The sequence below is a fragment of the Aulonocara stuartgranti genome, assembly GCF_965226115.1.
Source record: "Aulonocara stuartgranti genome assembly, chromosome: 7".
Taxonomy (NCBI): Eukaryota; Metazoa; Chordata; class Actinopteri; order Cichliformes; family Cichlidae; genus Aulonocara; species Aulonocara stuartgranti.
This window is the reverse complement of record NC_138945.1, coordinates 52,961,747-52,987,699: the sequence shown is the minus strand read 5'-3', so window position 1 is coordinate 52,987,699 and position 25,953 is coordinate 52,961,747. Positions and strand designations below refer to the sequence as shown.

General features: G+C 41.3%; 2 protein-coding genes across 2 annotated transcripts; one reads left to right on the top strand and one right to left on the bottom strand.

The window, feature by feature from the left end:
- Window positions 1-1,158: 1,158 nt before the first annotated feature.
- Window positions 1,159-25,470, bottom strand: dhtkd1 (dehydrogenase E1 and transketolase domain containing 1). Its single transcript, XM_082539798.1, has 17 exons — window positions 25,012-25,470; window positions 24,596-24,748; window positions 17,123-17,334; window positions 16,842-17,036; window positions 16,413-16,682; window positions 14,021-14,192; window positions 11,978-12,176; window positions 9,705-10,017; window positions 9,531-9,615; window positions 9,286-9,425; window positions 9,058-9,208; window positions 8,849-8,955; window positions 6,945-7,109; window positions 6,267-6,349; window positions 5,940-6,106; window positions 2,047-2,132; window positions 1,159-1,958 (listed from the first exon to the last, which is right to left on the bottom strand). The coding sequence occupies exons 1-17, from the start codon at window positions 25,181-25,183 to the stop codon at window positions 1,857-1,859; spliced, it is 2,772 nt and encodes a 923-aa protein (XP_082395924.1). The 5' UTR covers window positions 25,184-25,470; the 3' UTR covers window positions 1,159-1,856.
- LOC309710394 (uncharacterized protein) lies at window positions 17,363-22,659 on the top strand. The gene is made up of 4 exons (XM_082539800.1): window positions 17,363-18,904; window positions 19,264-20,234; window positions 20,359-20,641; window positions 20,775-22,659. The coding sequence occupies exons 2-4, from the start codon at window positions 19,903-19,905 to the stop codon at window positions 21,441-21,443; spliced, it is 1,284 nt and encodes a 427-aa protein (XP_082395926.1). The 5' UTR covers window positions 17,363-18,904; window positions 19,264-19,902; the 3' UTR covers window positions 21,444-22,659.
- Window positions 25,471-25,953: the final 483 nt, after the last annotated feature.

Here is a 25,953-nt window from a genome sequence, read left to right as displayed (position 1 = left end):
CAACCAAGAGGGAAAAAGATATCCAGAAATAGGGCTGCATTATTAAGTTCTCTTTGATATTTGGTCTGATTGGGACCTGATGAATGTAAAAACAAAAAAATACCTGATTTTTTTTTAACCTAAATTTTGTTTCTAAGAAAAATCAGAGCCATATATGAGGATATTCATTTTCGATACAAATTTCAATAGAACAGTAGCAGTAGAGTGTCCTCGTAAGTGGATATTAGGCCCCTGTAGAGCAAGATTTAGTATTTTGGTCTAAATAACCCAAAATGTGATGTCCACATATGTGGATGCCAGGTCCTAGGAGGTTAAAGAATCTGTATTTCTCACAGATGGTGAGGGGGGAAAAAAACCCTGTAGACCAGGGGTGGGCAACACCAGGCCTCGAGGGTCGGTGTCCTGCAGGTTTTAGATGTTTCCTTGATCCAACACAGCTGATTCAAATGGCTAAATGACCTCCTCAACATGTCCTGAGGTTCTCCAGAGGCCTGGTAAAGAATTCATCATGTGATTCAGGTGTGTTGACCCAGGGTGAGATCTAAAACCTGCAGGACACCGGCCCTCGAGGCCTGGAGCTACCCACCCCTGCTGTAGACCCTCCTTCTACCTGCTCACAGAGATCCGAGGTATCTTCCACAAATGTGTGGCTGTAGCTCAGGAGGTAGAGCAGGTCATTGACACGCTAAAGTATCCTTGGGCAAGATATTTACCCCTAGCTGCTCACCAGTGCATCCACCAGAGTGTGAATGTTAGACAGAAAGCACCTAAGCATAGAACAAAGTGCTTGTATGAATGGGTGAATGAGGCAAGTTGTATAAAGCACTTTGAGTAGAGTAGAAAAGCACTAAAGAAGATTCAGTTCAGTCCATATGGTGACACCATTTCCCAGAAAACTGATTGGTCAGTAGGTGGTGATTTCATACCTGTTGATCTCTAATCTAAGACTAATCTAACCTGCTGTAATCTGGAGCAGGTTATGTCTGCTGCACAGCCCAGTAACAAGTGAAGCTGCCCTTTTAAAAATAAAAAAATAAAATCCAGAGTTAAACTGGAAGTTAGTGGAATAAGCACGAATCCTGCTTCGTGCTACAAACTTCAGGAGCGACTACTCTTATAGAACGAAGCACGTTATTGGTCAAAAAGAAATAGACACACTTACATGAAAACAGATTTATTTTAAAATATACTCTTTAATGCCAATATTCTGATTTGAAGCTTCAGTTTGGTAAAATGGTTAAAACAATTAACTTTAGTTCATATTTGTAAGATAAGAAATGAAACTGGTCTGATAAACATTCAACAGTTTCAATGGTAACTTCCTCCTGGTGATCACGACAGACTTTCAAATCTTCAAGTGTAATGCTAGTTTAGCACTCACATTCTTACATGTTTCAAGGTTAATGCACAAATACACTCCCACTACTTTATGATGTAAACAGTAACTCATGCAGCCTGTGTGCACGAGACAAATAAGCAGTTCCGATTCCTGAAACATGGAATCTGTAGATTTCCCCCTGACAGGCGTCCATCACAGTCACCTTGTAAATGCCGTCTGTAAGGCTTCGTGCCTCCATCCTTAAATACAGGCATGCTGAATGACAGGAGGGAACAGAAGTAGGCTTTTCATTAAAAACAAACACTTAAGAACTACAAGAGAACAAATAAAATCATTAACACTATCCTCTTTCACACATTTCTCTGATTTGATCTTCATTACTGAACAATTTGTTTAAAAACAGCCCATCCACGCCACGTAAGGGTCCCGCGTATCTGTAGTGCAGCAGATGCAGCATGTAGTGTTGTACCGATGCCTGCAAACTTGATATGTTTTGGTTTGCAGCCTTGTTTAAGTCTTAGGAGAAAGTAGCAGTGAGGATGGCCTCTTGCTGCTGATGATGAAGGGTCCCGATGCCGACAGCAGGGGCGGGCAGAGCGGGCCGGCTCACTAACCGGAGCTGACAAGGACAGAGGAGGAAGTCAATTCGAGTAATATAATTCACTGAGGTTCACAGTGTAGACAGAATTGTTTCAAACTGTGCTCACCTTGCAGGCCAGCTGCTTCTCAAACCTGGGAGCTACAAAAGACCAGGGCCCCATGTTCTGAGGCTCCTCCTGGCTCCAAATGAACTCTGCAAGAGGATTTTAAAAATGTGATTATAACCTACAGTGATACAGGATTTATGTAGGTTAGCACTTTGGTTGAAGTTCCTCTCTTGCAGTTCAGTGAAATTTCAGCTCAGTGTGAAACCAGTTTGCTATAGAGTATTTGGTGAGAACGATAGTACAGCAAACTGAAGTGAAACCTGAGCTTTGTTTCTCATCCACACACACAAAAATGACCATTCAGAACAACTGCCAATCTAAATTATGTCTCTCCGTTTTAATTAAAAAAAACCCCCACAAACATACATGTAAAAAAATAAATAAATAAATAAACATGTAGTCATTCGCTAAAGAAAATGTGCCATCTTTCATTTCTAACAGGATTGAATGAAATGTCACGTGGTCTTTATCGGGTCTTGAAATTATTTAAATATAACTTTGGCTGAGTGGTAGTAATAATTTGATTTCTTTTCCAGTCTTTTTTGTTGTAGATCTGTTGCTCTGCTTGGGATCGTTGTCTTGTTGCTCGACCCAATTTCAGTCAAACTTTAGCCGTCACACAAACGGCCTCACATTTGACTCTAGGATACTTTGGTATACAGAGAAGTTCACGGTTGACTCGATGACCTTAAACTACCCAGCTGCTGTGGCTGCAAAACAAAACCAAATCATCACTCCTTCACCACCGTGCTCGACACTTGGTATGACATGTGTGTGCTCATATCTAATTGCGATGCTGTGCATTAAGGTCACACATTTCCTTATCTGTCTCATCTGTCTAAAGGACACTGTCGCTAAAGTCTGGTGGTTTGCTCAGACGCAGCTTTGCAAACGTGCCATGTTTTTTTTGTTTCTGGTTTTTCGAGAGAAGACACTTTCTCCTGGTCACACACCAAATAAGCCATATTTCTTAAATCTTTTTTTCTACTGTCATGAAGTTTAGTATGTTAAATGTTAAATGTTGAGGCCTGCAGAATCTGACATGTAGCTCTTGGTTTTTTGCAGTTTCTTTGAGCATTGCACAGTCTGACCTCAGGGTAAATTTGTTGGGATGTCCACCCCTAGAAAGACCGGTTACCGTCTTGAATGTCGCTCACTTGTAAATAATAATAGTGAAAAACATTAGATGTACAATGATAGGCTTCAAATTGTTTGGAAATGGTCTTTAACCCTTCCTGGATTGATGGGCAGCAGCAATTCTTTCTTTAAGGTCACTGCTGATGTCATTCTTCCTTGCCGTTGTTTTAACACACACCTGAACCAGCAAACTCACAGAACTCCTGCTTTTATGGGCACGATGCATTTGATTGTCAGCTATCAGCTCTTGGCTACTACTTATAGTTTAACTCCTCTCTGGAGGGGAGAGGGAGGGGAAACAGGAGGACAAAGGAGGGGGGAACAACTAAGCTGTAGTGCCTCTTCACCTCACTGTACAATACCTTGTGCAATACTTTTTGTAAATAGTCAACAGTGCAATAGACCTCAATACTTGAAATGTGCAATTCACTTGTATTTTTTATTCCTATTTATTCTATTTATCCCCTTCATATATTTTATTTATATTGTCTCTGTATTTTTATTATATATATATATATATATATATATATATATATATATATATATATATATATATATATATATATAATATTCTGTAACTCTGTAACTTCTGTCGGTGCTGTGCTTTTTTGGAAATCGAATTTCCCAGAGGAACCCACCCGAGGGATTAATAAAGTTCTATCTAATCTAATCTAATCTAATACTCACAATTCTTGTAGAAGAAGGGTATAGTTAGTTTAAGGGCACGGCACACAGACATAACGTGCCATGTGTCATAATTTGAGCAGTTTGGTCAAAAAGCTCCTCGTCATATACCTCAGTTACCATCTGAAGACCATTATCTGAATCATCAATTTTTCTTTTAAAAAAACAGAACAAATATTTCTGACTGTCCTTTGCTGTATTACTGTTAAATAATAATCAGGATCTTTGTAAGACCAGAACCTATGATTTATACCCCAAAATGTGAAGATATTTTCAGCCCCGTGTTTGAAGTCTTCTTATCCTCACAAGCTGCATTTAGCTTTAAAACAAAAGCTGTCTGTGCCTAAAAAGTAAAAAGAGGAACCTAAAAAAAGTATGCAAATCACTCACCGCTTTGAAGGTTCAAAGGCTGTGAGCACAGGGTAATAACAGAGGCCAGCTCAGAAAAGCAATTCAAGATTTTGATCTACTCTGAGTCCTCAGCTAAACTTTGCCAGTTGAACACACACGTAATATTTGTATTGCTGTTTACATAAATGCATTCTTGTGAAACTAAACAAGTAAGGATGGTGTGAATAAGCAAAAAAAGACAATGTTGGCAAGGAAATTTTCTCGTGTATGGAAAGCATGTCCATCACGCCTTGAATGACGCTCACAGGGACAGTAAAGGATAAAGTGAGAGAAACCTGTGAGACAACAGCTGTGCAGTAGGTAAGAGTTTGTCAGATACTTGATGATCTGGCATTTCAACTAAACGGTCGAATGTCGTTTCTGCTTTCAGCTGGATCACATTTAAATTACTCTGACTCAGACTTCAGCAGCGCGCTTTTGTAACCCTCTTCTGTCTGGCAAAAAGTCATCCTTCTAAAGTTTTTGACAGATTGCTAAATTGTATCCGTTTTCTTGATTTTATGACAGGTGGTCTGTTAAATGTAATAATAATTTAAAAAAAAACCAAACAAAAAAAAAACAAAACCCCAGTAGTTTGTTAAATAGATTTTATAGACCAACCCTTAAAGGTTAACCCCAACACTAACGTTTATAACTTATACAGAAGACACTTCATATGAGGTATGACCTCTCCTGGATGTGATGCAAGCCGTCACCTGTCTGGATCGGAATTACTCTCCATTCCTGAATGAGTGCAGCTGACAGCTGGCTATGCAATGGTCACTGGTTGTAGCTGCCTCTGATGAACGCATCCACCCAGGCATGTTCAGCAAGAAACACGTCAGGACTAAAGGAAAAGGCCAAGGAAGTGTCTGAGTACTCTCCTGATCCAGAAAGGCCTGCACTATTCTGGCGGTGTGGGAACCGGCACCGTCCCACTCAAGCAGCCACCACAGGCCTGGCACGATTACTCATCTCTGTTCCATGAGATTTCCACCAAGCTCAATCAGATGAGAGACTTTCTCTGATGGACATGCGAGGCTGCAGCAGCAGCAGCTCAGAACATCGGTCAGCCACATGGTGGCACTGATGAAAAAAACCGTTCATACACCATTTTTGTGTATACTGAAACCTCTGGATTGCAAATGTAGTAAATTGAACTTATTCTGAGTTTTTTTTCTACAAATAATCTGACTGAAACCAATCAACTACAACCAATATCTACTCACAGAACACGTTTGGATTTTCTAAAAGATTGATTTAAAATAATTTACAGAGAAATGGATTTCAAGCAGAGACTGGAAAAAGATTTCACGACAGAAAACTTGTGATTCTTATTCTGACTCATTAATAAAGTACCGTTGTAATTAAGTGGAAAAAAAGATATTTAGATTTGAGAACTTAAGTGTTTGTAATGTTTAAATGTATTATTGTACTGCTCTGAAAGGACAAACACCACCCGCACCACCCTAACACTAAAACAAAACATTTTTAAACAACACAAACTAAAATGAAACAAACAAATCTACTCTGAAAAACGAAACAAAACTCATAAACTGATCTGATTAAACTTCAACTACGACTCAAAGCAAACTACTAGTGCACCTTCATCTATAAAGCCGGTGTGTAGCCGGTGTAGGCATGTAGGTGGGAAAACAGAGATTAGTGAGCGGTCACGCTACCTTTGGCTTTGGGGTATTTTTTGAGCTCCTGCTGCAGGGCATCCAGAGGGAACGGACACAGCTCCTCCACGCGGATGAGCGCTGTGTTCTGGTTGGCTGCTGATGTCTCCCTCTGTTTCAGCAGAGCATAGTAGTGCTTCCCAGAGCACAGCACCACCTTCTGGACACTGTGTGGAAAGAAAAAACACTGGATTGGGCTCAGGGTTTGGGCTACTTACATATGTGTTTTTATGGTTCTTTCAAAAATCTGAGCTCCTGCAGTTTCATTTAAACACACAGAAACAATCACACACCCACACTGCAGATTTAATATAACGTCTTCTCTACCTTTCTGCTGACACAGAAGTATCACCCAGCACTGGCCTAAAAGACGTTCCTGGTGCCATCTCAGTCAGACTGGACACGGCCCCCTGGGAAAACAGAATATGTCCTTCAAGCATCGAGATGGAAGCATCTCTGAGGAGCTGGATGTGTCAAATCTGTCCTAGAGACCGATTGGTGACTTCCTGGCAACCACTGGTCGCTAGGGAAAAAAAAAATTATATTCCTGAACTGGTTGGCAAGTGGTTACTGGAGGCTGCTGGCTGTTGCTAGGTAAAATTGATTGCAAAGAGGGTGCTGCACAAAAACCCTCCTTGCGATTGCTTTGGTTGCTAGCAGACTGGTAGTTTCATGGAAGACTGCGAAGACTTAGCAAGTACTCGCCGAGCAGTAGTGAAACTCTGCTGCAGCCAACACCATTCAAAAGGTCCAGCTTTTACTTTGAAAAGTGCACGCAGAGTTTTGGTTTTGGGTGTTTTTTGGTGCAGCACCATATACCTGTTTGTGACCAACTTCATTTTGCATCTTGGTGTGATTGGAGCTTTAATAGTCGATTTCACTGCAACGGCCAGCAACCTTCAAATACCACCCGCAAAAACAGTCACAGAAATTTTCGCATTTTTCCCTAGCGACCGCTGTTTTCGAGGCATTTAAGCCCGGCTGAGCGCGGCCTAAAGTACTCACGGAAAATCTCAGCAGAGTCTTGGGTCCCACAACAACGAGAGGTTTGCGGAAGTTTCGAACCATCTGCCTCCGAAGCAGATGGAAGTACTGAGCGGAGGTGGTGGGGTTGACCACTGACATGTTCACAGTATCGCCGTCCACACCCTCCTCCTTACTGTCGCACATCTGCGAGACAAAAAGAGGAAAAGTTAGCATTCATTTATATTTCAGGTAATGTGTAACTAAACATTAGCTTGAGTAGCTTCCACTCTTGTAAAGCTGTAACATGAATATGAATGATTTTTTTTTATACCTCACCTACCAAAGATGACACAAAGTAAGTGTTAAGTATGCAAAATTTCAATTTGGTGTTCAATAAATTGCACCTATTATCGAGGAAATGATTTTAGAAGCAGCCTCAATCCGATGCAATTTGTCTGCTGATTGCTTGCAGCCCATTAAGAAACATTATCGGTGATGATTTGCCATTGATCAAATCTGTACATAATGTGCTCCTGACTACACAGCCTTCCTCTGCACCGAAGAAACCATCTGTAACTTCACACAACAAGCTTTTCATTTAGATCCTACGGGCTATATTAATGTTTAAAATCTCACTTATAGAACCTTTAATTCTCATTACGTGGTTACCATTGTGTCTATTTAAATTATGGTATTATTCACGTATAAAGCTCTCTGCGTGACACTGCATTTGTTATTACAGTTCAACTCTACAAAGGCATGAGTGAAAAGATAATCTGTTTCCTGGCAGAGGTAAAAGATTAAACCTCCATGGAAACTATTCAGGTGTTTTTTTAATGTGTTGTCAAGCAACTGATGAATCTGCAGGATCTGAAATGATAGTCATGTCGTGACTGTTTCAGAACCAAAAGAGAGAAATGGGATGTCTTTCTCCCATGTCTTTGACTTTAGCAGAGTTTAAGATTTTTTTATTACTGCAAAAGTTGTGTAATGGTTAGAGAATACTATGTGGTGAAATCTTTGCCCTATATCCGACTAACTTTGCTTTTCTCTGCAGCTGTTCGTTTGATTCATTTCAAACTTGGTGGGGTAAGTACAGTGCTGAAAACAAATAGTTATTACACAAAGATACCTGAACAACTACACACTACACTGAAGCACTTCTACCATTTTGGTAGTCACAAAAAAACTGTAACCCACAATCTGCTCATTACACACACACACACACACACACACACACACACACACGATATTATTATTGCCCTCGTTTCAAATCATCTTGCTTGCCCGTATACGACACATTTAAGGGATGTTTAAACTGTAGCTTTAACAAAATGGTTTCATAATCTATGTGAACAGGCTCTGCACTAGTATGATACACTGACAGAGCACTTGTTTATCACAGTATAACACAAAGTCTGTTAAGCTTCAGGGATATCACTGTGCTGTTATGAATCATAAACCATTCTGAATCCATTTCAGCTGCTTTGGTGCAAACTGAAGTGATAACACTGTCCTCTCTTCATCCCTCCGGAGTGATGGCTACAGGCAAAATGGATTCACGATAGTTTATGCTGACTTTGTTTTTACTGTTAGGATCAAGTGTTTCTTTAATTTTGTTGGTGCAGTGCATAAGGAATTGGTTGCACATCGGTGTTATTCCTGATAGGAATTGTCAGGAAAAACGTGTTCTGTGTGTAGACAAATGAAAGAGTGGTTGGAATAATGTAATGAAGAGCACAGACATTCAGCCTGAATAAAAGGCTTCACCTGGGCCCTCATATGGCTAGTCCATCAAATCTGAGCTTAAGTAGCTTTAAGACTGTCATGTCTTTCTGTAATATTAAGTAGCAGGTTAAATAAACAATAGTGAAATTCAGTGATTGACACTGATATGACACGATTGCAGATTAGAAATACCGACACAGTCCTGACTCACTGACCTGGAGGAAGCGCTCCATACGGCAGGAGGAGTGTTCAGGTCCAGCGCCATCGTATCCATGAGGCAGCAGGATCACCATCCCACACTGCAGCAGCCACTTGGCTTCACCTGGAAACACGACAGTTTCACCTCTGATGAAATAATCTTTCTTTTTTTCTTTTTTTTTGACCAAGTTTATTAGAAAATGCGGCAGAGGGGTGAGAAGCTCACCTCCCGAGATGAAGGTGTCAAAGACAATCTGCGCTCCGTTAAAGAAATCTCCAAACTGAGCCTCCCAGATGGGCAGAAGCTTCGGCTGCGCGATGCTCATGCCGTATTCAAATCCGAGCACGGCCTCTTCAGACAGCGGGCTGTTACACACCTAAACACAAGACACCACAATTTGTTGTGTTTTTCATGTTGACACTGATGGTTTTATCTGCTTTGCGAGGGCATTACCTCCAGGAAACCTGTCTGCTCGGGGCTGATGTGATTCAGAGGGATGTACATGTCGTTAGTGTCCTGGCACACAACCATGGCATGCCGCTGACTGAATGTACCTCTTCCAACGTCCTGTCCACTGATACGGATATTAAAACCTGCAGTGACAATAGCTCGAGTTTAAAGGAAACCCCAGGAATTCCCAAACTGGAAATGAGTCATTTTTACTCACTGCTAAAAACACCAGACAAAACGTGACAAACCTTGGCAGAGGAGAGAGCCGAAAGCGAGGGCCTCTGCTGTCGACCAGTCTAGTTTGGTTCCCTCTTCCAGTTTCTGCAGCCGGGCCTGAGTTTACAAAAGCAAAATAATTTAACTGCTGTGATGTTTGGACAAGGCAACGCGGCAGAAGGATTAGAAGCAAAAGATCCCGGTACCTGTACGTGGGTTTTTCCGAGGTGGCTGTGCAGCTGGATTTGCTCAGGGATATCCACAGATTTCACTCCCACAAACTGCAGCAGAGGAATGGGGACACCAGTGTCCCAGGTGGTGACTCTAGCCTGGGGTTCAACAAGATCCCCCCAGCGGCCCTGCAGGTTGGTGGGTGGAGGGCTGTACAGGGTCATGTTGGACAGCTTGTCGTTGAGCATGCTGTAGTATTTGGTTTTGATCTCGTCACGCTCAACTTCTGTCATCAGACCCTCTGAAATCAGCTGGTCTGAGTAGGCGTCTGGGATGCTCTTTCGAGACCTGCAAGGAGCAAACAGGAGATGATCTGATTATTACCCTGTATTCTTTTAAATCAGACGCCCGAGATGGGACCGGGTGCAGACTCGAGCTTTAATTCAAGGGGTTCGACAAAAGCATTGCATTAACTGTTTGGGTATTACAGCCACCTTCAGATGCTCAAAACGAACTGGGCAGTTGACTAAGATGTTTATTTGTCCAGGTTAGGCCTGTTTATTAGTTCATAACAAAGTAAATAAATAAAAATCTGAAAGTGATTCAAAGTATACAAATTGCATTTGTAAATTTTTCACTTGACTTATTATGATGTTAAAGGAGGTTCAAGGAGATGCTGATGTAAGTGAATTATTATTATCATTACGGGCTGGAAAATTCAAATAAACCAATGAGAGAGATCGCAAAAACCTTTGGAGTGATCAAATCAAAATCCTGGTTTGTTCTTAACAAGAATGGCTATGCTGGCCAGCTCAGAAACACTAAAAGCTCTGAAGACAACTAAAGTGGATGGAGACATAATTCTTTCCTTGGTTAAGAAGCAGCCCTCTGCAGCACAGAGCCGAGTCAAGAACACTCACACGGAGGTAGGCGTATAATTGTCAAGGTCTAGCCTTGATGAATGTAATTACAGAGGGTTTACAACAAGGTGAAAAAACACTCGTTACAAACACAACAAGGCCTGATTAGACTTTGCCAGAAAACATCTAAAAGAAGATCGCACTGATGGGAAAAAAAAAACTTTTTTTGGACCTTTAAGTGATGGGAAGAGGAAATTATGAAGGAGGAGGGACAGATACAGAGATGATGTAATGGTATGGGGATGTATGATCGCCAGCGAACAGGACCGTTTCTGTGTATTAAGTAGCAGGATGAATTATGTATTGTACACAGCTGTACTGTCTGCTTTAACCACATGCTGCAAAACTGATGAGACAGAACTCCACAGTGCAAATAGATAATAACACAAAGAATACTGCAAAAGAAAGCAAGAGCTTCTCAAGACAAAGAAATGGGATATGCTTAAAAAGCCAAGTCGGTCACCTGATCTCAGCACAAACCGCATGTTTTCCAGTTACTGAAGACAAAACTGAAGGCAGAGACCCACAAACAACAGCAACTGAAGGCAGCTGCAGTGAAGGCCTAGCTGAGCATCTCAGTGACGGAAACACATCACCTCATGCCCAAGGATTTTAATCCCAGTAGTTCAATATGATGTTTATTTGTCCAATTAACTGTGAGCTTCTCAAAATTGGGACTTGTCCATTATAATGCAATTCCTAAACTGTTAAACCCCTTGAATTAAATCACATATCGACCGATTTAAAATGTATTGAGGTGGTGTACAGAGGCAAAATTAAAACAAAATGCATAAAAGAACTGACCCAAGAACTGCATCTTTAAAAAAACAAAACAAACCTAGCACCTTTTTTTCACTCCCCATGTGATTAAACAACACTCTTGCATTCACTTTAATCTCTCTCTGGCAGTTAATGATTTCTCCTCTTTGTTGTTCTTCATCCATCTTCTCTTCCCCCTCATCCTCCTAACCAGTCACAGTGTATTGCTTCCCACTCCCTGGTCATGCTGGAGGTCGCTTCCTATTAAGAGAGTTCTTTCTCGCCACGGTCGCCAATTGCTTGCTTTTAGAGGCTCGGCTAATTGTTGCAGTTCTCTCTTTAATGTTGCAGGGTCTTTAACATCCAAAGCAACATACTAAAGTGACTGTTGTTGTGAGTTTTTATAGTTTCAAAGCACTGTAGTGGTTTAATAGTTGAAACACTACAATTCAAGTTATGCTTGCCTTTCACACAGAAATAAAAATTCCACAATTACCCAAATACACCATTAAACATCAGCCATTGCTACACGAGTAGACCCATCATGTAAATGCATCAGTGCACCTACAAGAATAATTCAAATCAAACTATCAAATCAAATCAAAGTAAAAGCGATAGCTTTAACTAACCGGATGATCTTGTACATTGCCGGATTGGTGAAAAAAGGCTCGTCCAGCTCATTGTGGCCCCACTGACGGTAACAGATCAGGTCCAGGATGACATCTTTCCTGAAGTGCCGCTGGTAGTCGACAGCCAGGCGAGCGGCTCGCAGCACCTCCTCGGCATCATCTCCGTTTACATGGATCACGGCAGAGTTCACCATCTTACCTGTAGAAGAAATCGCCCATTACACACATGATGAAGGTACCACTTTACAAAGTAAAACTGCACTAACCCTGGCTAATTTAAAAGACCTCTCAGATATCCTATTTCACCGTGTGTATCATATTAGACGCATACATGAAAATAATCCATATTCGAAACCCTCATGAAACTGTTTGACTTAGGCCTCAGGCTGCATGCTACACTCATTTTTAGCCCCATTACTTTGGATTTTTGCATAGAAACAAATGAAGCATCGTGTAATGTGAAGTGTTTTTTTAAACATTACTTTTTGGGCATTTTTGCCTTTATTGGATAGCGGAGCAGTGAAGACAGGCAGGTAGTTGCAAAGAGAGCAGAGGGCAGCAAAAGGCCACAGGTCACTCTCAAATACGGGCTGCTGAATTCTGTGGCCATGTGGTCACCCACTCGCCCACTGAGCTAAAGCAGCACCCCACTGATTCTTTTTCCTTCTCACCATTCATCTTATATGAAAACGTCAGGAGAAAAAAGGCTTTACTGGAAAGATTGCCTGACTAAAGCCTGCTATTTGATTAAGTTGAAACACAGTAGACACAATGTCAGGTCACAGGACATTTTGACATTCGCTGTACTAGGGCTGGGCGATATGACCCAAAATTCATATCTCGATATTTTTTAGCTGGATGGCGATATAAGATATATATCTCGATTTTTTTTTTAAAGCCATAAGTTAAGAACAAAAAGAGAGTTCTTAGTCACACTGTGTCCCAGATGTCACACGGGCACTTTTATTTACATACAGCGTAGATGTACATGAAGAAATTACTCAAAAATAAATTATCAGCATTTATTAAATAATCATGGTCCATAAATAAAAGAAAACAATGTTGTTTTTGTGCATAACAAAAAGCTCACAATTGTGCAGTCAAAATGTAAACTAATAGACGCTGAGCATAATAACAAAGAGACAGATTTCACAGCTGCACCACGTCTCTGAACAGGTGCCATTTGTGGTCCTTATACACACACAGTACGTATCACTCCGCGAGGCTCCTCTTCGGTAGCCGTAATCCTCCGACAATCCATCAAGCGGTGCAGCTCCGTAGCTTAGCAAAGTCATATTAAAACATTTTTTGACAGATTGCCGAGCGCTGTGCACCACATAAAATCGGTTCGCGGTCAGTAAGCACAACCAGAATTCATACATAAGGTGCACTGTCGATTTTTGAGAAAATGAAAGGATTTTAGGCCGTGCAGCCCCTCCTGGCTGCATGTCGTTAGCGCGGTTAGCTCGCTAACACGTTGACGCCGTCCAGCCCCACGCACGGGGCGATCCGCGGTAACTCGCTAACGGAGATTTTCCGCTTTCATCTTGTCATTGCCTGCAGGTGAAGCTATGGGGGAGGGGGAGTTGTGTTCAGTGAAGGAGAGGCGAGGCCGAGTAATGTTGCGTAGAGACAAAAGTGGACGAAAGAAAGGCAAACCTGCTGCTCCACAAGTATAATTATAACGTAACATAGACTATATCGATATAAACGATATTGTCACATCTTATATCTCGTATGAAAATATATCGATATTTTTAAAAAACTCGATATATCGCCCAGCCCTACGCTGTACCTCTAACTGACACTGGTCTTGGAAACACTGGGTTTAAATACTTTAGAATGAGCTCCAAAATCTTTGAAGCTGTGACATTTTAAAAGTTTATATTTAGTTAATCTGCAACTCTCCTCACACGCTTTTTATCTCATGTCCGCCTATTCTCAAAGTCTTTTTTTATACACACAAAGCGCTTTCAAATAAATGACTTGCTAATAACGTATTCTCTCTGTACACGGGAATACTGATGAGAAGCTTTCACTGACCAACATCACTGCAGTACAAAGACGATCGTCCTCTTTCCGACGGGGTGGTGTAGCCCACTTGGTTATTCACGATGAGGTGGATGCTCCCACCCACTCTGTAGTGAGGAAGATTTGAAAGGGTCAGAGTTTCAGGAACGATGCCTTGACCAGTGAACGAGCCGTCGCCGTGAATCTGTGAAGAAGGAAGAAAGAAGAAGTTATCTCATCGTACAAACGAACATCATCTAACAAATCCTGCTTTTTTTATACTGACCTGATTAGCTATGATTCTTTGGTGTGGTGTGTGTAGTCAACATGCAGAAAGTACAATTATAAAGTTTTAAAATATGTCATATTTGACCTCTGACCTCTCCTTCAAGGTCAACATAATGATCTGAAGGTCAAATTGATAGCAATGCTATACAGAGCTATTTAAAACTATTATTCTTACCACCAGTGTTTGTGTTGACAATAGAGCTGGGCGATATGAGATTTTTTCATATCACGATATGTTTTTTTCATTTCAGGCGATAACGATATCTATCACGATATAAGCCAAATAACTATATTTGTAAGATTTAAATGTGCCGTTGCTCACAAGTAAAATGTGAAATAATCAGCAGCTTGTTTTTATTTAAATATTTATTTCCCATAATAAGTTCAACAGGGTAGATGTACTTAAGGAACATGAGACTTTTTCAGATAGATAAAGGCAAATATTGCAAACTACACAAAAGGCAGCCGCTAAAGCGTTTAAGTTTCAAAATAGAACAAACGAAACAGACTACTAAATTGTCAATTCCACTTAGAAACAAAATATTAATTCTAAAAATAAATCTTAGTTTGTTTTACAGAAGAACAGACAAAACTGACTAACTTTTGTCAATATCAAATAAACTGAGAACTAAAAGGAAATTCTCAATCTCTCCTTGTTGTATAGCTTAGCTTTTCAAACAGTTTTAACAGTTACTTTAGTCTGACAAAAGCCGAATGACGAATCAGCGCTTCCAGTCAGAGACTGAGGCTACGTCCACACGTACACGGGTATTTTTGAAAACGGAGATTTTCCGTTTTCGTTTTAAAAAGAATCCCGTCCACACATAAAGGCAGAAATGAAGGAAAACGCTGCTATGAACATGCCGAAGCAGCAGGTGGCGCTAGATTCCTAACCGTGCCGAAATGTTGGCCAATCAGAAGTCTAGAAGCCTCGGTGGGAAAAAGTAAACAAAGCTGCGGCATAGAAGCAGAACCGAGTCGTATGTGTGGAGGGACAGTAACTGTGTGTATATGTAAGCATTTAAACACTGCAGAGAGTAGAATTAACAGTAACAGTATTGTAGAAATTCATTTCACCGAAACAATAACGTGGCGCACAGTGTGACGCATGCACCAGTTTATTGTATTTCCAGACTTGCTTTCGGCACAATTTACAGTGCACGCTACTCTGTTTTTTGTCAGACTTGAAATAGCCGAAATACCTTCACACTACGGAGCTTCTATGGCTCTTCCGTTCGACAATCTCTCCGGCATTGGAACCATCATCTGTTTTCTCTTCGGTCACGCTCGGTTGATTTTTCTAGTCGGCACACTCATTTCCTCCATTACGCGCTGGCTCCATTACCCGCTGGCTGCCTCCCAAACAAACACACGTGCGGCTTGGCACTTGTGCTGTACGTAACAAGTCACGCGACGTGACGCTGCGGCTGTGATTGGTTCGGCTCTGCGCTACTTAGTTTGGATTGGCTGTTCTTTTTATTTTTTATTTTTTATTTTATTTTAAGAGGACAAGAGCGGCGAGGTCTATCGCGATAGCTTAATTTCTCTATCGAGTAAAAGTTATATCGCGATACATATTATTATCGTTCTATCGCCCAGCTCTAGTTGACAACATATAGGCATTTATGGAAAGGGGATATGGGGATTCTAAATATTGCATTATAGTTATAGCAACCAAATATCATGTCCCATTTGACCTCTGACCTCCCTTTTACATTTCACATCTGTCTTTCTTTCAAGGTGACCCCAAAAAGCACTTTACCTTCAAAGAAAATGTTTTGAAGAGGAAGAGAATGAGCTTCCTGGTTGGTTAGTTAGTATAACATTATATAATAAGCACAAGTTAAAGTTGTGATGTCTGTAAGTCACAATATTAACATGAGGTAGAGCGAATAAATGTAAAATTGTCAAATTAAAAGTAATAATTGTTCTTCATTAATTCATTAAAGCATACAGTGATTTCTTAAGCATTTTGGAAGGGAGAGGGAATCTTTTTCAGCACACAGAAGTAAAACACTTTTTTATTTGTTCCAATAGAGCTATTTGTGTTCGTTTATGAAATTCCACACTAACAGACTCATCACTTTTTCTAGCAAGTTCTAAAATATGTCCTCATGCGTGCGTGCAGCTGTGATACCTGCAGACAGATGACTTGGTCCCCAGGTTGGGCGTCGTCTTCGGGCGAGTAGTCCCCTTCTTTCCGGAGCTGCTGCCTGGCTCTGGTTTTGCCCTGAGCCACGGGGTTGATGGCCTCAAGGTGAGATGGGTTGGGCAGCATGGTGACATGAAGGGGGTGTTTGGCTCTGAAATCTAACTCCACCGAAGAGGTGAGGTGGGAGAGGACGTCACCGATGGCCGGCGAGGTGTCGGGGAACTCGCTGAGGCCGCGCATCTTACGGAACATAAGCTGGAGAGAAAAATGAGGGAAGCACAGCGTTATCCGAGACCGTCTCGCTTTTGTTTGTCGTGGCGAACAAAAGCTGTTCAGTGATGTTAAAGAAAATAAAAGATAATCTTGAATACCGTGACTAAAATGCAGTATACGGGTCAGATTAAATATCCAAACCTCAGGTGGGAACTTGAGCAGGCCTGTCAGGAGGTTGAGTCGGCCTCGGTGAGGCATGCCGATCACAATGTCAGTGACTCCACTGTGGGCAGACCGGTGGAAGAGCTCAAAGAAAAACCCCATCATGCTCTCTGCTCCCTCTCCTCCATAACGCTTCACAGTAGCAAACTTGGTGGCCAGAAAGTGGTCGAATTCCTGCAGGTCGAAAGAGGAATATTATGAAGTGGATGTCATTGAGATCACGTGCTACAATTCTTTTTTATTACTCTTCTGAAACCTGCCTGCGACTCTAGCATGATCTTGGCCAGCTGCCTTCTCTCCTCTGGAGAGAAATTCTCTCTCTTAAGCTCCTCGAAGCGGTCAGCGAACCACTCCCTCTCATCCAGACTGCTCAGCTGGCCGGGCTCCACTGACAGGTGGCCACAGTAGGCTTCTTCCAGGTAGGCCTGAACCTCTTCCACAGAAGCCTGCGCTTTCCCAAAGTGCCGCAAACCTGCAGAATCACATGTAACGAGTAAAGCAAGCAACACCTACCTGTGAATTGTAAGGGTGGGGGAGGGTCACAGAACAAAAACAGCCCTAATATGTATTTTTTTAGTGTTCTGTATTCACAGATGAATAAACACTGTATATTTCACAAATGATATGAAGCTAGATAACATGCTAGAAAGCAATGAGAACTAGGGCTGGGCTATATCATACCGTTCACTGGTGTAATTTTGGGCAACGATAGGAAAATGAAATATCGCGATAGAATATCGGTAAAACGCGCATGCGCAGTGCCTATATTTACATACGCACATGATGGCGACGCAGAATGAGGAGAGCGAAAGTGGATTCTTGAATGACACAGATGAACCAGAATTGGTTTGTAAAAATGCTGCAACTTCAGTGGTGTGGCACTGGTTTAGCTTTCGTCCGTCAGATACACAACAAAGCACTATTTTTGGTACAGCATGCTAGCAGGCCGTCGTTATTACCGTGTTGTTTGGAAACACTTAAAATCAATCCTTTGATTTTTCTGAAAATCGACAGTGCCCCTTATAATCCCGTGTGCCTTATGTATGAATTCTGGTTGTGTTTACTGACCTCCAAACGATTTTATGTCGTACACGGCGCTCGAAAATCTGTCCAATGTTTTAGTACGACTTTGCTAAACTACGAAGCCGCACCGCTTGATGGATTGTAGGAGCATTAGGGCTATCGTGGGCCTCGCGGAGTGATACGTACTGTGCTTCAACATAATATACACACACAATAGGTAATAACCTCTTTTTAAGTTTTGTGGATATTTTACATGGTTATGCTGAGGACATGTCGGCCAATTTCCACTGGAAATGCCGTTTGGTTAAACTGTCAGCAAGGAATTTGCACTGTTACATTTTTATATAACTTTAATGCACATAAAAAACAGCTGCTTGTTTAAGTGAAAATACATTGATGGGGTTTTTTGCACTAATAAAGTTGTGGAGTTGTAAAGCATTTTGTCTAGTGTCAATTATATCGTCAGTTATATCGTTATCGCAAATTTTCAAATGTATATTGTGATAAATATTTTTGGTCATATCGCCCTGCTCTAATGAGAACAAACTACATTTTAATAATAAAACTTGCATACTTTAAAATTTTACAGGGTTTTTTTCCAGGACTTTAACCTGCAATCATTTTACTCTGACTTTACACTTTTAAACCAAGAATCGAAATTCTCAAATGTTGCATAAAATGTAAATAAAACAGAATGCACCTGTTTACAAATCGAATCCTAAGACTTAACGAGGTAACGACAAGCTGCTGTTACCGTGAATTACTGCGACTAGTCTGATCCATTGACACGCATCACTAGCACATAAGAACATGGGTGATGATTGAGTGCAGTGGGTCACATGGTCACGTTCCCTCCCTGTAAGCCTGTGATCAGATGGGGTCTGTCCAGTCCAGCGCTTGTTGTTGTAACCAGTTCAGATCTAGACCTTTCAGCATGTGGCTCTAATAATATGGTTATCCTGGATGAAGAGGACGGTCCTTCAAGTAAGCAACACAAGACAGTTAAGGAAGCTGAATGTGTAAGTAAAAGTGGAACTATGTCTGCTGTAACGGTTTCCTTTAGGGATTTGATTTTTTAACGGTTATATACACTCACACGCCGCTTTAACAGGTACAGCCAAGGTTTTTATCGTTAACGAAAACTAACGAAATAACGAAAACTAGAAGTGAAAAAACATTTTCGTTAACGGAAATAAAAATAAAAACAAAAAAAGGAAAACTAACTAAAACTGTAATGAGTGTTCACAAAACTAAAAATTAACTGAATTTATAGCAAAAATGTGTTTAGTTTTCATTGATGTGTGCGTGTCATACAATAGTCAAGGGTGAAAATGAAGTTTAGTTTCCAGATTTTTTGCTTGCTGTCTCATTATGCCAGCAGGTGGCCAGTACGTTAGTCGAGTCGTCTGTGTTGCTGCTCCATCCACGCGCAGAATCATGTCAGGAAAAGTCGGGAGAAAGCGCCAGAGTCCAATAGAGATTGAAAATGTGACGTCGCTCAGGGGTAAAACCGCAAAGAATTCTGGGAACTCGTGGCAAGAGGTACTAGCGCACGCAGGCTTTCAATTGAAATCAGTTATACAGCGATAAAAAGAAACACAAAAAATGGCAAGAAGCTGTTGTATTACAGTTTTTCTCAAATGTTAAAACACAAAAGCCAATCCTGTAACCCAAATGACCAGTAGTCTAAACACATTTACTAAATGTAGCCACCATATTCCAGTACCATAAACACATGTCACATGAAGACACAATTCACAAAACACAACCCTCTGTACTCATAAATCTAAACACATTTTTCCTTGCTAAAACACATGTTGCAAAACAACTCTGCTCATATTCTCAAATGAAAGCCCATGTGATGCAAAATGCTTGCCACAGTCACCAATCTTTGAACACAGGGAACACACCTGGCGTCAGTCACTACACACAACGACTCAAAATTGAAGACACCTGTTGCTAATGATGTGACCCCACCTATAAAAGCATAGTTTGGTGAAGATGCCAAACAATCACAATGGATGAAGGCATTCGAGCGTGCGGAAGGAGAAGAGCTGCAGGCCAAAGAGGAAGAGGGGTTGAGATCAGAGGAGGAAGAGGTGAAGGCCTAAGAAGAAGAGGAGTTCGGAGTAGAGGAGGAAGAGAAGGAGGCCAACAAGAGAGAGGAGAAGGTCCAGGTGGGAGAAGAAGACAACCTCGCACCATCATAACAGATGATATGCGAGCAACAGTAATTGATCATGTCATTGTCCATGGCATGACAATGGCTGAAGCGGGACGAAGAGTACATCCAAACCTGAGTAGGTTCACCGTGGCCACCATTATCAAGGCATTTAGACAACACAACAGGTGTAGTACGCTATTGCTTTCTTTGTCACACTACAGTTTTACAGGCCTGTGAAAGTGGTCTGTTACTTTACATGTAGTTTTACATATAAATCAGTCAATTGACAACACATGTTTCTTTCTTTAGAGCTGAAAGAATGCCACATAGAGGTGGGAGGGTTGCCATATTCACAGCGGCACAAGAAACCCTCATTGCAGATATGGTCCGTGAGAACAACTGCATTAGACTCCGAGAGATCAGAGACAAAGTCATTGCAGATAATGTAAACTTTGAGAACATTGATGCTGTCAGCGTGTCCACAATAGACCGAGTTCTCAGGCGCCAACAGATGAGGATGAAACAGGTCTACAGGGTTCCCTTTGAGCGCAACTCTGCGCGACACATAGAACAACGTTACGAGTATGTGCAAGTACGTATACATCCATGTCCACAGTACAGTTAGTGGACATACTGTGTTGCTTAGTGGCCTACATTACTTCTGGACAATACTGTGCTACCTGATTGACCGTTCTGAACACCTGTACGCTTTTCCATGTTCACAGAGGATAATGCAGTTGGACGCGATGGCCAGACCCCATGAGTACCTCTTCCTGGATGAGGCTGGCTTCAACCTCCAGAAACGAAGGCGAAGAGGCCGTAACATCATTGGCCAAAGAGCCATCACTGAGGTTCCTGGCCAACGGGGGGGTAATATTACTCTTTGTGCAGCTATGGGTACGGAGGGGCTTGTCCACCGGCATGCTGTCCTTGGGTCTTACAACACCCAACGTCTCCTCACCTTCCTAGAGGAGCTAAAAGACATCCTCCTGGACCGTCAACAACACCATCCTAGGCTAGCACATCACATGTATGTGATCATTTGGGACAACGCCCGCTTCCACAAAACACACCAAATCAGAGAGTGGTTCACCACCAACAGTGACCACTTTTTAAACGTCTGTCTGCCACCCTACTCCCCTTTCCTGAACCCTATAGAGGAGTTCTTCTCATCATGGAGATGGAAGGTGTATGACAGACAGCCATACACAAGAGAGAACCTCGTACGGGCAATGGAGCTGGCCTGTGCTGACATCCCAGTGGAGGCCTTCCAGGGATGGATTCGCCATTCCAGGGCGTTTTTCCCGCGGTGCCTAGCAAGGGACAATATAGCCTGTGATGTGGATGAGGTGATGTGGCCCAATGCAGCTCGGCGACATGATGCCGCACAGTGACTGTGTGTAATACTGTAAAAAGACCGTGTAGACAATAAAAAAGACTTCACACCCTGATCATTTTTCCGAGAGTACTGTTGTGTGCGATAGATTCTGTTTTTGCATTGAGTTGTGTTACAGTAGTGTACGTACATGCAGGATGTTTTTATAGATTTATAGTCTTCATGTGAAACTCACAAATCTAAATGCCTAATCCTCTGCAGGGTTCTATGACGATCCGTTACTGTACAGTTTATAAAAATATGCATTGGCAGTTATGAACCAAAGAACCTTCTCACAAATTGAGCATTGTGTTTTCAATTGTTTTGCTGTAGTGTGTAATGCTGTGTATAGTGTTTACAGTTTTGACAGCTTCGAGCTGCTCTCTTGGTGTGGGAGTTTGAGTTTTGCAGTGGGAAGGTGTGGTTGTGTTTATGTAGCTTTAGAGAAGGGTGTTGTGTTTGGACATTGGGGGACCTGGTGGTAACGTTTGTGACATGTGTTTTAGCATTTGAGAAAAACTGTATTAACTGCAATAGCCGGTCGCATGACAGCCACGGGAAGCCGACGGGTAAAGAGATCGGTTGTTATCGGATTATGTCGTTGAAGAGAAATTGTTCGAGCCATGTTTCCGAAGTAACAAAGAGGCGACTGGATTGCAGCCATTCAAAGACCAAATATAACGTCCCAGAACACTCCAGCTCACAGGTTAGTCTGCTCCAAGCATTTCCACAAAGGTCAGTCTGCTGTTGTAGTTAATGCGTCATTTTTCTTAACATAATTGGTGATATAGGTTACAAGCAAGTCTGGCGCTGAACAGAAATTGTCGCGCTATGCTCCTTTGTTTATTGTGCATAAATAGTGAATTGTCCTGACACAATATTGTGTTTCGCTTCTGTTATTATGGTACATTGACAAAAACATATACTTTTATTCACAGGATAAAACAGTTGTTTTGTATCACTAATTGCCCAGTACGATTACAGCATACAGTATTATTGTCACTGCTACATTTCTGTGATGCGTATCAGAAATTATTTCTACTACTAATTAATTACCATTGAGCTCAAAGGTCCTATTAATAAACGGTTAACGAATGTGTATTTATGAAGACGATTTGTGAGACTGGTAAACTTATATGTACGATGGTCTTTACTTTCTACACGGTGCATTTCAAAGTCCTGTACCCATCCGTCGGTAAACTGTACCTGGGCTTGTTGCAGTGACCTGAAGTTACTAAACTTCACGAGTGTATGCACTCACTCCAAGAAGCGTATAATTATAAATATGAGCGTGGTGAAAGTTGGGCAGCACGCTAACGTATTTTGTCCCTCTGTGTACTCGTAAGGGTCTGACCCTTTCACTGGTTTGATTTTTTTCCTCGTATCTTTTCTGTGACTTTTCATTAAGTCTGTCTTTGTACGGACCGGCATTGTTCTCCTTCGTTTTGTACATACCTTTTTGGGGGGCAAAGAAAAAGCAAGAATTTATTGGAACCGAAGAATGAACGTTTTGCGGTGCTGCAAATGCTTGCATTTGATGCAGGTACTTGGATTGTTTTGCCACGAGTTACCGGCATGCAATGCGCGAAAGTCACGTGGTCTGTCAATCTCTATTTGGGATTACTTTGAATATGACTGTGTTTTGAATAAAGCAAGTGTCTTGTAGTGGAAAGAGACAAATTATGAGGGACATTTCTAAAGGGAAAAAATCCCACAAACCTTAAAGTGCACTTGAAAAGCTCACACAAGAAGGCTAACCTAGCTTACCTTGAGAAGGTAAGGGAGCACACTCAACCCTCATCCCCAGAAAACAGAAGCTAACCCCAGGGAAGGCAGCGTGATGCATCCCGAGACAACAGGACTGGGGTATCTACATAACTGTTTAAGTAAATTGCCTTCAAAAAGTTTATCAATTCACTTGAACCAAAATTACGAACACCCAGTGCTGCGAGAGTTAATAGTCTCATTGGGGCCAAGATATACATTTTATAGTTGCCTGGTATCAATGGTTGTTCATCTGCCTTCATTTATTTATTTAAAGAACCCATAGGTGTAGCCCTGCGACAGACAGGCGACCTGTGCAGGGTATGGTAGCTGGAATAGCAACATACCCAAGGATAAGCAGAAGAGAATGACTGATATGATGAAACTGGGATTTTCTTACACTTAATTATTGCAAACACAACTAAAACTATAACTGAAACTAATCAAAACTAAACTGAAACTAAGGATTTTCAAAAAAATAAAAAACTAAACTAGCAAACAATTGGTAAAAACTAATTAAAACTGATATAAAATTGAAAATCTGAAGTCAAAACTAAATAAAAAATAAAAACTAATGAAAATTGCAAAACTATTAAAACCCTGGGTACAGCTGCTTGTTAATGAAAATATTTAACAGGCCAGTGACATCACAGCAAGATGACCAGCTCAGGTGTAAACAGCCTGGAATAAAGAGCCATCCTGCCTTGCCCAAGTATTAGTGCTGACCACGTCCTTTTATGAGCGCCGTGTAGACGTCTTCTGATGGCTCGTTGTGACTGGACAGCACACCATGTCAAAGTTAAAAAAACAAAACAAAAAACGTTTTGTGTTCAATGGATCAAATTTTGCTTCTTTACATAAGCCTGTAGAGAACTTTTAATTTTTAACCTCATAATTAGGCGTAATAATGGTGCAGTAACAGATGCAACCACTCAAATTTTGCATAACAAAACATAAAAACAACTTTATGTGCATGAACCTTAAAGAGTTCATGCTTTAGCATTAAGTCATGGATAAAATGGTGTGTGTCGTTTTGTTTTCTCCCCTACAGCCATTTTTGGACTCCTCACTTTCAGAGACAACTGATGATCAACCAGGTGTTGCGCAAGAATGGCACATGCTAACAAGTAAGTACAAGTTGTGTTGAACACAGAGTCCTCAGTTAAACATCAAAACTGGAGTGCAGCAAATACTGGGATGGGCAGGATTTCATAATGAAAGGCAAACGCCATATAAGTTTAACACTTTTTAAACAGCAAAAAGTAGAGAGTTGGACGTGATTAACACTTAAAAACTCAGAGTGAAATGACATTGTGGGTGTTATTTTTTCCCCCTCATAGTTTAAAAAAGGTAAACAAGTGTGAGTATGCTAACTTCAGGTGCATGCTTTCTGCAGGATTCCTTTACCTGAGGTGTTGAGTTGTCCACTCATGGTGCCAGTCAGCATGCTAATCTCCGGGACACTGTCAACAACAGGCTTTTGGGGTAGCAAAGGGTTAATTTTAGCAGCCTTGTGTCCGTGAGCTCTGTATGCCTCCACCAGTCTAGCTAGAGCATGATCTGAACACAAGAGAAGAGAACAACGCGTGACAGCGAGCTCACATTAAATAAATGACGCGTTCACTGCACAGCAGTTAACAGCTACAACAGCTTCCAGAGTCAACGATAGGCCACCTAAACAGAATATCATTCAAACTCGTATAAAAATACCGCGGAATAAAATAACCCCACAAACAAGCGTTAATGCAACTGTCTTTGCGGAGCCTCTATGTTAAACGACGGTAACTTAAGGGGACCGTACTGCAATTTAACTCCATACTGACCTTGATTTAGTGCAGCCACCCGCTCGCTCTGCCACTTCTGGTCCCGCTCGGTGCTCTTGGGTCGGTACCCGTAAACACCTCTCTCGGTGTGATAACTGCAGCCGACAACCTGCCGAGCGACGCTCTGCGGCAGTCTGCTCAGCGAGCTTTTCAGCAAAATCAAGGCCGACATGTTTCCAGGTCTTTAGTCTCGCATGAGATAGCGGCACACATCTGAGAACAGGCTACAGGACGGCAGCCATACTGCCCGGAGGAGGGACACGTTAATGGGAGGAGATGTCGCATCGGCAGGCGATTGGCTGAAGCTTATCTGGTCGATATTTAAGTCGAGTAAATGGTATTTAATTTTACTTAAACACAAGGTTTGAATCTGTAGGGCACGAGGTTACATTTTTACATTTCGGGCCAGCGCTATGTTGTCTTTAAGATGGCTAAAAATCTCAGAAGCAAGTGAAGTAGCGCAACAGGTGTCCAAGCGACGACGATGTGCTGAGTTCAGGGACTTCTTAAAACATCGTAATTACCACTGGAGAGCAAGATTATTATAATTAACTGAAACTGAACTTAAAATTTATAAAAGCATGCATTTAAGGCATGAAAAACACTTTGAAATAACTAAAAAGAAAGAAAGAAAATAGGTGTGGGGAAAAAAATCAACAAAAACGTTTTATTTTTTTTAAATAAATTTTTTTTTGATTTTTTTTTTTCGCTTTTGCGGGAAAAATACTTACAAAACGACTTAAAACAAAATATAGAAGACTTGCTGGGTTTTTTCAGTCGAATTTGTCACCACACCACGTGAAAAAAAAGTTGTTTCATATATTTACAGACTGGAAAGTCTATAATGTTCTAACTCAGAAAAAATAAAAAGTGCATTTTTAAATCGCTGTTCTAACCTTCTTAAATATCCCATGACAAATATTTAACCATAAAATTATTTAA

Bases quoted from the DNA above. Each gene is read 5' to 3' on its own strand.
- LOC309710394 (XM_082539800.1), top strand. From the start codon at position 19,903: ATGGATGAAGGCATTCGAGCGTGCGGAAGGAGAAGAGCTGCAGGCCAA. The intron at 20,235-20,358 runs GTGTAGTACGCT...TTCTTTCTTTAG, and splicing joins GCATTTAGACAACACAACAG to AGCTGAAAGAATGCCACATA. The intron at 20,642-20,774 runs GTACGTATACAT...CCATGTTCACAG, and splicing joins AACGTTACGAGTATGTGCAA to AGGATAATGCAGTTGGACGC.
- dhtkd1 (XM_082539798.1), bottom strand. From the start codon at position 25,183: ATGTCGGCCTTGATTTTGCTGAAAAGCTCGCTGAGCAGACTGCCGCAG. The intron at 24,749-25,011 runs GTCAGTATGGAG...TCTTGTGTTCAG, and splicing joins GGTGGCTGCACTAAATCAAG to ATCATGCTCTAGCTAGACTG. The intron at 7,110-8,848 runs GTCAGTGAGTCA...TTTGTCTCGCAG, and splicing joins GTATGGAGCGCTTCCTCCAG to ATGTGCGACAGTAAGGAGGA.